The sequence below is a fragment of the Octodon degus genome, unplaced genomic scaffold (assembly GCF_000260255.1).
Source record: "Octodon degus isolate 3935 unplaced genomic scaffold, OctDeg1.0 scaffold00287, whole genome shotgun sequence".
NCBI lineage: Eukaryota > Metazoa > Chordata > Mammalia > Rodentia > Octodontidae > Octodon > Octodon degus.
Genome location: NW_004524863.1, coordinates 1,571,117 through 1,582,533, shown reverse-complemented (window position 1 = coordinate 1,582,533; position 11,417 = coordinate 1,571,117). Strand labels below are relative to the sequence as shown.

The 11,417-nt window shown below is 41.9% G+C and overlaps 2 protein-coding genes across 2 annotated transcripts; both read right to left on the bottom strand.

Annotated features, from left to right (window-relative positions):
* Positions 1–949: 949 nt before the first annotated feature.
* On the bottom strand, positions 950–1,888 carry LOC101585582 (olfactory receptor 9-like). The gene has a single exon (XM_004647122.1). The coding sequence runs from the start codon at positions 1,886–1,888 to the stop codon at positions 950–952; it is 939 nt and encodes a 312-aa protein (XP_004647179.1).
* A 6,513-nt stretch (positions 1,889–8,401) lies between these two features.
* Positions 8,402–9,340, bottom strand: LOC101585183 (olfactory receptor 9-like). The gene has a single exon (XM_004647121.1). It carries the CDS (start codon positions 9,338–9,340, stop codon positions 8,402–8,404), a length of 939 nt encoding a protein of 312 aa, XP_004647178.1.
* Positions 9,341–11,417: the final 2,077 nt, after the last annotated feature.

The following is an 11,417-nucleotide window of genomic DNA, read 5'->3' as shown; positions in this document are numbered from 1 at the left end:
TTTGTTGAAACTGTACTTTCAATTTGATTTGAAACTGTCTCATTGCTATATGTTTATCAATAAAACTTTGAAAAGAAAAAAAAACAAAAATAAAAATACAAGAATAAACGTGTCAATATGTCCACATATGATAAACATAAATTATGTTTTAAAAAAAGTAAAGATATATTAATATGCTGAGCTGTAAAAGGCTCAAGTCAACAACTTCTGACATTGGAGTCCTACATATGATCCACTACTATTATGGATTACTGGACTGTACTGGAATATTTTGCTGAATTCACACACCTGCAATATTTAAATGGCAATGGAATACCCATCTCTGATGAAACTAAACAAAAAAGGGGATACAAATGAATGACCATTTTGTATCTGTATATACAAAATAGTTAGGATAGATATACAGCTAATTTATCTTAATTCAATGAGAAGAAAGATTTGCAAATAGTGTTTGGACAGGATATCATGTCTGCATGTTGCATTATGAATAACCACCATGAAGACAACAATATGCAATGTATTAATTATTGAAACTGTCCTATTAATTGATTTTGAAACTGTCTCATTGCTATTTGCTTCTCAATTAAATTAATTCTTAAAAAAAGGAATTATATCCCAGGGAAGGTATCCAAGCCTCAGGGAAAACAAGGAATCACTAGTTCATCACAGGCAACAAATGCAGCTGTCTTCCCACCTCCTCTCTTCAAGTGTGTCTCCCCAGCTCTGCACCTGCAATCAAGCTGGGTCAAGGACATAAAAGCAGACCCAGGACCCAAGGCCTGAGCAGCATCTCTGTGCCTTTGGACCTCACACTGGATGAAGCAAGGAGCTCAACACTCACATCAACACACAGCAGGCCTGTGGGCTGCAGCTCCAAGCTTCTCCTCCTCCTTGAAAGTGGCCAGGAGTCAGGTCCTTAGCTCTGAAAACTCATGAGCAGAGAGGGAGGTCAAGGGCTCCAGAGGAACCTATGCACAAGCCTCCTCATGGCCCCTGTGACTTCCTTGTTCCTAAGGGTGTAGACAAAAGGGTTGAACATGGGGGTGACAACTGTGTAAAAAAAGGCATAGATCTGATCTGTATCCAGAGAGGAACCTGACTCAGGTCTCAGATAAGCTACACTTGCAGACCCAAAGAAGAGAATGACAACAAAAAGATGGGAGGAGCAGGTGGAGAAGACTTTTCGACGACCCTGGGATGTTGTAACCCCAAGAATGGTGACAAGAATACAGGCATAGGAGGTCATGATCAGCAAAAAAGGGGTCACAATGAAGAATACAGTGATAATCAACTTCCCGACCTCACCCCTGAATGTACTTGCAGTAGCCAGTCTCAGCACAGGCATGACATCGCACATGTAGTGGTAGATGATGTTGGCACCATGGAAGGGTAAAGTAAAAATGCAGATGGAGTGAATGCTGCCAGTGATGACACCCATGAAGTAAGAGGCCCCCACCATGCTGTTCTGTGCTCTCTGGTTCATCAGGGTGGTGTAGTGCAGTGGCCGGCAGATGGCAGCATAGCGGTCATAGGCCATGGCAGCAAGCAAGCAGCACTCAATGACCCCAAAGAAGGAAAAGAAATACAGCTGGGTGAAGCAGCCAACAAGTGGGATGGTGGGGTGTGTGGATAGGAGGTCAGCCAGCATCCTGGGCACGATGGTGGTGGTGTAGAGGATCTCCACCAGGGAGAAGTGGCAGAGGAAGAAATACATGGGGGAGTGGAGGGCAGGGTCAGCCAGTGTGAGGACGATGATCAGGGAGTTTCCCAGCAAGGTGACCAAGTAGATGCAGAGCACCCCCCAAAACAGAGGTCGTTGGAGGGAGCAAAAACCTGAGAACCCCAGAAGAACAAACTCAGTCACTGCTGTGTCATTGTCACTTTCCATGTCCCAAAGGCAGGCTGTAGTAAGGAGCTAAAGAAGGTCTCATGTAGTACCAGGAAGCAACCAGACAAAGACAGAGAGGTTGGGTCAAGAAAATGTGGGAAAGAGCATTACAGCTCTCAGGACTAAGATGGAGGAGCGCCTGGCCTGCTGGTGACTTCCTCCAAGAAAAATGTCTCAGAGCAGAAGGAAGATAAACCAAAGATGAAGGAATGTAGTGGTCTTCTTGGAGGCTAGTGGCTTAATGAACACCAGGATGGTTTTTTCCACTCATGCAGAGTTTTGGCTCTAAATGTAAAGAGCTAGGAATAAAAACACAGCTCCCTTGAAAGATGACTTAGAATGTGGGCAGAGAACAGAGGCCATATAGAATAAACAAAACTGGCAGAAAGACAGAAGAGGAAAAGTGAAGCTACCTTGAGAGAGAGAAGGATAGGTAATGTGAGATGAACAGCAAAAGAGAGATGAAATGCAGGGTTGAAAATAAAGGCAAAAGAACTGTGATGTTTGTACCTACAGAGAGTTCCCTGGGGCCTTCCAAATGTGCCTCCCAGCAGCTCATCGCCACAGCTCAGTCTCCCCAAGAGCCTGATTCCAGATCAGATAGTGGCAAGGAAAATCAGATGGGGAAAGGTAGAAGGAGGGGTAGCTTCCTCCTGCTACACCACAGTACTCAGATGCATGCTGACAGCCTGGGTCAGGAGCATCCACGGTCCCTCAATGGGACAGGAATGGAGCTGCACTGGAAAACCCAGTGTTCTCTACCCCTGCCAGTGGCTGCCTCCTGTCCTGCCCATCCCAATTTTCCAGTATTAGTTTCCAATGTTCTCACAAACACTTGATGAGCAAGTTTTTAGAAAAATGTTTTTATAAAACAGTGCAAATCCTCAAAAAACAAAAATGATGAAGTCACAACAGGTCTGAAGAAAGCCCAACCTTACCCAGGGTTGGACCATCCCCTTGCCACTGAGAAAGGTACAGTTTCCTCTGAACTATATAAACAAGAAATAGACTCTTAGATCTTAGCTGGAGCTGATGACATTCTTCTGGTAGAGGAAGACACAGGTGACTTGGGAGGTGCCTTGGGCATTAGAGGCTCCATGAAAAAGACCAAGAGAATTTGAGGGTCCTTCAAATGATGTCCATCACTTAAAATAACTTTTCCTCATACTACAGGTTCATGTCCAATTCAGTGCTCTAGGGAAATCTTGCTCATTCAGGACAGCCTGTGATTCATTGCATTATTTTCTTTCTCATTTTCTGAAAAACTTTAAGAACTTCAGTTGGGTGCACAGCAATAATCTCATACTGGGAGGCTGAGGCAAGAGGATCACCAGTCTGAGAACAGCCAGAAAACTTAGTGACAGAAAGATTGTGTCCAAATTAAAGAAAATAATAAGAAAAGGACTAAGGACAAAGTGTAGTGTGACAGCCTTCCATTCAATCCCTAGTACAACAACAAAAAAAAATGTTTTCCAATAATTTATCTAATTAGTTTTCTCTCAAGGAGGAAGAACACAATTTGCTCCTCCTTAACATGGAGCTGCTTACAATGATCTTGTAGGAGGAGGGGGAGAACTACAGTGGAGAAACTTGAAAAACGCCATCTCAACTAGTAAACAGCATCATCAACACTGACTGTGATAAAACATGCAGATACTCACACCTCTGATGTGATGTGGAAAAAATGCACAGGCCATTTTACACAGGCCAATAATACAGAAAACAATTCCAGTCAGGCTCTCATAGAAGAGCACCCCACAAAATAAATAGACTTTGGTGTTCCTCAAAATCATGAAAGTCAAGACAAAGAAAGCCTGAGAAACAAAGATGTTACAGTTAAATATAGTATCGTTTTCAGGCTCCTAAAATCGAAAAAGGACATTAAGTAAAAACTAAGGAAATACAAATCAAATAAAGACTTTAATCATTATGTATCAATATTGGTTCACCAATTGTGACAAAGGTGTCATAGTGATATAAGGTGTATGCCATACACTAGAATATCTTAGCAAGTTTTCTACAATCCCTTAAGAACTGTAAAATAAAATGTTGTTCTTTAAAATACTTTAGATATTGAGCTGAGGGTGCAGGTCAGTGAAGCAGCACTTGCCTAATGTGCCTGAGGGCCCTGATTCAATTCCCACCACCACAAATGCATCTAATGACATGAAAACAAATGAGGATACTATTACAAAGTGATAAATAAAAAACATATTTTGATATAAAATCTATATTTTAATAAGTAGATGATAGATAAGTGGTAAAAGTACTCAAGTATTAGCACTGAGAGGCCCCAAGAGAAACAGATTTGGGTGTTAATTATGTTCTTTTTGTTCTTGTGTTTTTAAATATATTTGAGATCCACAAATAATACAATACAGAAAATAGTATATAAAACATTTTTTAAAATGATAGAATTTATTTCCAACCAACTATGCCTACCTTAAGTCTTTATCAGTAGTTTCATTTTCTAAGTTGGCAGGTAGTGAATGTTTCCAATCACCACTGCACTTTTTTTAAATGCACACCTGGGAAAAAAGCTACTAGCCAAGCACAGAGTGATGAAAACTTGTGTTGTTTTCAGCATATGTATTTAACACTCTGTAATTTGGATTTCAAATGAGATATAAATAAAAATGGTATGCTTGTTTCCAAAAATCATAGACCAAAAAGGAAAGTGTTTTGCTTCTGTCTTTGTTTTCTAGGGTGTGTGTGTGTGTGTGTGTGCACTTCCTTGTTCTGTCTCTAAAAATCTTCACAATTCCAAAAAAAAATGAAGACACTTCTGGAGTTAGTGTAAATGAGATTACGTTGCTCTGTGTGGTGAATCTCTGAATAAACATGTTCAAGGTTATCCTCACCTAGGGCTAATAAAGCATAAAGCATAAAGAGGAGATACTGAGAGGAATGGACTTAAAAATCTACTTGCCCAAGTTCCTGTCTTTGCAAGAGGACCTTGAAGTCAACACAATTTCATGTTATGTTCCCAAAATCATTCAGTGAATTAAGTGGAGCTAAGACCAGTAAAAATATATATCATGTTTAGCACATGGCCAAGTGACATAAATGAACACATGTAATCCTAATCCAAAGCACTTGAAATAATGCCACTCTGTAAAGGTGAAAGCAGCCATGATAGAAGTGAAGTATCTTATACCACACCAGACAGTCTGAGAACAGCAGATGTTGCCTTGGAGACATCTTGAGATTCTCATCATCACATAGAAGAGGAAACAGGGCTGGAAAAGAACAATATTTCTCCACAATCAGCCAGGATCATGAACTGACATCTCCAGGCTCCTGGTCCAGCGCTTTCCCCAGGCCTCTGTTTCACCCATTCATCTACTGCAACTCTTTGTGCATGTGTGTGCTTTCTGTATACATGTGTCAACATGTGTGTGCATGCACACAGAGGAAATCTTCCCTCAGGAAGAGTATCCAGGAATGCCCCAGAACAATCACACCAGTTCATCAGCTTCTCCAATCAGCACAGGTCCCACCCAGAGCTTGAGGTCAGAGACAGAGACCAAAGTGTAGGAGAGGAACGGGGCCACATGGTGGTCAAAAGTACCACAACCAGGGCCCTGAGGGACCAAGGGTGCTTCATAGGTACAAAGTCCCAAGCCCATGCTTCCTTGAAGTCCAGTGTGCAAAGCTCAGTAGGTCATGTGTGGCAACCAGGAGAATAGATATTCCAGAAAAAGAGTCTGAACCACAAGTCTTGCCTTTTCCAGGACAAAGCCTCGCCCATGTTCCTGCCTCAGCAGCAGAACTCAATGTTGTATGTGAGCTTCTGTGGGAGAAGAGGATGTGCTATGGCCAGAGAAAAGACAACGCACAAAGCAGTAGTTGCAAGGGGGAGCATAGCTAGAGTCAGGGAACCCTGGATTCCTCCCAAGGCATGAACACCCAGAATCCCACTGGGCTCTGCCATAGCAGCTAAGAGCTAGGTATAAAGCAACACAGGACATAGACTTCAGGTGCTGCAAAAGTGCATGTCCAGGCACAGAAGAGCCCCTCTTTCTGGGTGGAGTTGTAGAGAAGAACATGTACAGGTGGGGTGCTGCATTCTCTGGCAGTGGAGTTGCTGGAAGGACATGAAGAAAGCAAGGAGAGGGAAAATGAATGGAAGAACACTGTGAAATAAGAAAAGGAGACCAGTGACTGTGGGCCAACCAATAAAGACTTTGAGATAAAACTGGCCTCAACTTGCCACTGAAGACAATGTGATAGACTCTATAAGTTAGAACTCTGGGACCTCTTTTGTAGAGCTCATGTAAAAACAAGAGGCTGGGAATGTCATTTACTCTGAGCCCAGAATTTCTGAACTCTCTGGCCAACTATTTTGTTTTGTTTTTGTTATTAGTTTTTGTTTGTTTCTTGGCTTTTTTGTTTTTCAAAATTACTGAGTACATATGTCATATTTGCAAAGAGCCGCTGAGAGTGAATTTGGTAGTGGGACTGGCCTCTTACCCTTGACATCCCTTTTACTCTACAAGTCTGAACAGTAACTTGCATCACTGACACAGATTCAACTGTTAAATCCTTCCTTCCCATGGTTACTGAGTGAGTTTTAATTGATTCCCTGGAGTCAGCCAAGTCTCCCTCTCCTGCTCAACCCTGTGCCCCAATTTTATGGCCCCTAGTAAAATAGGGGACACTTGGTTAAGTTTATCAAAAATGGTAGGTGATATTTTAATGTAAGGATGACTCAAATACTTTTTTCACCAAAAGGTAATACTATCTTGTTTCCTCTGGGTGAGTATTTCCGGGAACATTCTTGCACTAAAACCTTTATGGTTGTTTACTTCACCATATCAGTGAGAAAAGCATGAAGATACCTGGAGGTTAACCAGTCCAGTTCCCTCAGATCCTCCTCATCTTTCCCCAGCTCAGAACAAAGTAGAAAAAAGATGGGGTCTCCCTCTTTGTCCCCTTCAGGTATCAACTGTATCAGAAAATGCTTCCTTGGGTCAAATTTTGAAGTCATATGGTATATTTCCAATCCAAATCCATCTCACTTTGGCTTCAGTAAACTCCCCAGCAAGGCAAGTTCATATCCTTGCCATCAGATCCTTGTTTCATAAAAATATTAAACATTTACCTATACCTTCCCCATGCTTCTTTTCCCAGGCCATCTAATCCCAAGTCATTCCTGACTCTTAGTCCAAATGTTTCAAAAACACTTTGGCTCAGCAATCTCAAGGAATTTCAGCTCAGAAAAGCATAAATAAATATACAAAGATATAAGTTTAACAAAATCTATCTCAACAATATCTATGACCAAAACTTGTAGTAAAATGACAAGAGAGTGCTTAAAATTATAGTCTATCCATATAGTCTGATCTAAAAAAACACTGAAATTATATTTAAAAGTTCCCTAACAAGGTACAACATTAAAATTTAGTTTAATAAAATGAAGGTAAGTATTAAAGTGATTTGGACAATATAATCTCATTTTTAGTTTTTAGAAATATATATGTGGGGTGTACAGAGAGGGAGCAGACTAATTTTCTATGATACTAATTACATCAAAATATTGGTAGTTATTTTCATATGGGTACAAAATTCTATGCAACAAACTTACTTTTTACACTGGAAAGAAAACCAATGCTATCAAAAGACCCATGATATTGCCCCTTGTACTACTCTCGCCAATGACTTGTAGCTGAAGAGTTTGTGAACAAACAAGACCTGGTTTTCCAAGAAAAGTATGAGGTGATGAATGCTCCACCAGAAAATTAAGGTGGATTCCAAGGAGATAATTGTACAGTCTGTTTCAAAAAACAAAACATCATTTTGAGAGTCTCAGGGCCAGATCAGACCTTCTGAACCCATTCAGATATGTCTGAGGGTGGGAGGAAAAGTTGAGCAGAGAACACCAATATTTGAGGAATCCCAGAAGAAAGAATATCAGTTAGGAGCAAAGTAACTGGACAGATGTTGCCCATCTGTAGCAGCACCAAGCAAGACTCAGTGCTTGAACTTCCAAAGCCACACTAATTCCTATAACCTGATTCCTGCACTGTCACCCTAGTCTCCCAGGCTGGACATCACAGCTGGAGGAAAGGAGCTTTTGTTGCAGCAGAGATAACTGATGCCAAAGAGAAATTTGCAGCAGGGAGCCTCTCAGGAATGGGGATAAAGAGATGTCTCAAGAATTATAACCCCAGGAACCCACCTGAGCCCAGAGAAGACCAGGAATTGCTAGATCATAGATGACTGTCACGGTAGCCTCCCCCCCCCCCTTCAATTTCACTTCAAGTGTGTGTTTTCCAAACTCTGCACTAGTGATCAGAACAGGTAAAAGCTGCAGAAATATGCCACAGAAGTGAAGCTCTGAGCAGCATGTCTGTGCCTTGGACTCTCACTCTAGGTTGTGCAAGGAACCCAAAACTCACACTAACATAAGAAGGTGAGACCCTGTGACTGCAGATCTAAGCTTCCTCCTCCACCGTGACAGTGACCAGGAGTAGGGTCTTTATGCTAAGAATTCAGGAGAAGAGAGGGGTGTCAGGGGCCCGAGATGTACCTAATCATGAGCCTCTTCATGGCCCCTGTGACCTCCTTGTTCCTCAGGGTGTAGACAAAAGGGTTGAACATGGGGGTGACAACTGTGTAGAAGACAGCGATGACCTGGTCTGTGTCTGGAGAAGAGCCTGCATCAGGCCTCAGATAAGCCACGGATGCAGTCCCAAAAAAGAGAATGACCACAAAGAGATGGGAGGAGCAGGTAGAGAAGAGCTTTCGACGTCCCTGCGATGTTGCAACCCCAAGGATGGTGACTAGAATGCAGGCATAGGAGGCCATGATCAGCAAAAAAGGGGTCACAATGAAGGCTATTGTCATGGTGAGGTCCCCCATTTCACCCCAGAAGGTGCTTGCAGTAGCCAGTCTCAGCACAGGCATGACATCACACATGTAGTGGTGGATAATGTTGGCACCATGAAAGGGCAAGGTGAAGATGCAGACGGAGTGGGTGATGCCAGTGATGACGCCCATGAGATAAGATGCCCCTAACATGCTAGCACATGCTCTCTTGTTCATTAAGGCATTATAATGCAGTGGCTGGCAAATCGCAGCATAGCGGTCATAGGCCATGGCTGTGAGAAGGCAGCATTCAGCAATACCAAAAAGGGCAAAGAAATACAGCTGGATGAAGCAACTTGCAAGCGGGATGGTGGGGTGGGTGGACAGGAGGTCAGCCAGCATCCTGGGCACGATGGTGGTGGTGTAGAAGATCTCCACCAGGGAGAAATGGCGAAGGAAGAAGTACATGGGGGAGTGGAGGGCAGGGTCAGCCAGTGTGAGGAGGATGATCAGGAAGTTTCCCAGCAAGGTGATCAAGTAGATGCAGAGCACCCCCCAAAACAGAGGTCGTTGGAGGGAGCGAAAACCTGAGAACCCCAGCAGAACAAACTCAGTCACTGCTGTGCCATTGCCAACCTCCATGTTCCCAAAGCCAGACTGGCAGGATCTAAAAGGGTCTCGTGCACTCAGAAAGACTAGGGCTAGGGCAAGAAAGAAACACTCCCAGCCCTCAGGACTTGTTCTGCTGTGGCGTCTTCCCAGAAAATAAGACCTCAGAGCAGAAGAACGATAAATCAGGGAAGCTGAGGAGAATGGCAGCAATTCCTGAAAGCTGGGTACTTGATGAACTCAGGACGGTTTTTCCCCTCACGCAGAGACTGGGTTCTGAGAGTGAAGTGCTGGGAATCCAAGGACAGTTCCTCTTGAGAAAGAGTTGAGATACAGGCAGAAAGTGAGGACCAGACAGAATGCCAGAAGATCATAAAAAATGGATACTGGAGGAGTGAGAATGAAAGAGCAGCAAGAAGAGAGAAAGACAAGACAAGGGATCAAAAACTAAATAGAGGGCCTGTGGGGCCTTTGTTACAGAGGTCCCCGCGGTCCTCAGAATGCCCTTCCCCCGCAGCACCTCTCAGCAGCTCAGTCTCCCCAGGAGCCTAGTTCCCAGAGCAGAAGGTGAGAAAAGAAAACAAACATCTATTCATTTCCACTTTTTGACTGGGTCTTTTATTTGGAGATCTAATTTTATTTTTAGTTCTTTATATATGGCTCATATTTCCAGTCCAACTTTTCTAATGCGTCTCCATACTGATTTCCACAAAGGTTGCACCAGTCTACATTCCCACCAGCAGTGGAGAAGGGTTCCTTTTTCCCCACAGCCTCTCCAACATTTGTTGTTGGGTGATTTCGTTATGATAGCCATTCTTTCTGGGGTGAGATGATACTCAATGTTGTTTTAATTTGCATTTCGCAGATGGCTAGTGATGTGGAGCATTTTTTCATATATTTATTCGCTTCTTTAATTTCATCCTCTGAGAAGCATGTGTTCATTTCGGATACCCATTTCTGAATTGGGTCTTTAAATTTTGGGGCCCTAGTGTTTTTTAGTTATTTATAAATTCTAGAGAGCAGACCTTTGGCAAATATTTGTCCTCTGAAAATAGCTGGAAAAGTTTTCCCATTTTGTAGATTGTATTTTCACCCTTGTTTTTCTCTTTTGATGTTCATAAACTTTTAAGTTATGATCCCATTTGTTGATTCTCAGTACTATTCCCTGTGGACAAAGGACTCTGTTCAGAGAGTCCTTAACCAGGGGCAGAGTCCTGTTCTTCTCGCCAGGGCTTTTCTGTTGCTTTTTATGGAATGCAAAAGGAGTTTTTTGTTTTATTTTGTTTTGCTTTGTTTTGTTTTTGGAAAGCTTTTTTTAAAAATCTACATCTTTAATTGAGCCTCCATACTTAAAAAAAAATGAAAAGAACAAAAATAAATAAATAAAAAGAAACTAGGACACAGGAAAAAATAAATAAATAAATAAAGTCCTTAAGTATGCTTATGACTTCAAATTGTACCTATTTTGTCTTCCAGCAGGTTAAGTGTTTCTTTTCTAACATTTAGTACTTTAATCTATTTTTAACTTTAGTTTAGCACATAGAGAGAGACATCGGTTTAGATTCAGTGTTCTACATGTAGATAGCTAGTTGTACCAACACCATTTATTTATTTTATTGCTTTTGTTGGCCTCTTTTGATTTTTTATATCTTCTTGGTCTAATTTTGGTAATTTTTGTGTGTCTAGAAATTTGCTCCAGTAGAAAAGTATAAAAACAGGGGCTGGTGAGATGGCTCAGTGGTCTACAGCACCTACTTAGAACAAGCTTAGCAAAGCACAGGGACCGTGGTTCAATCCCCCAGCACCATATGCCAGCCAGCCCTGCCCCCTGGTGGGTTGAGCTGGCCACACACACATACACAAATAAATAAATAAATAAAATTTTTTAAAACAGAAAAGTATAAAAACAAAATATGAGAAGTAAAACCATGCTGTTATGTTGAGCTGTAGGGGACTCAGGTCAACAATTTCTGACATTGCCAGTTAAGCAGAAGACCCAATACTATTATGGGGTACTGGACTCTTTTAGAATATTTTGCTGAGTTTACACACCTATAATATTCAAATAATGGAACTTAACAAAAAAAGGTATACAGATGAATGTCCATTT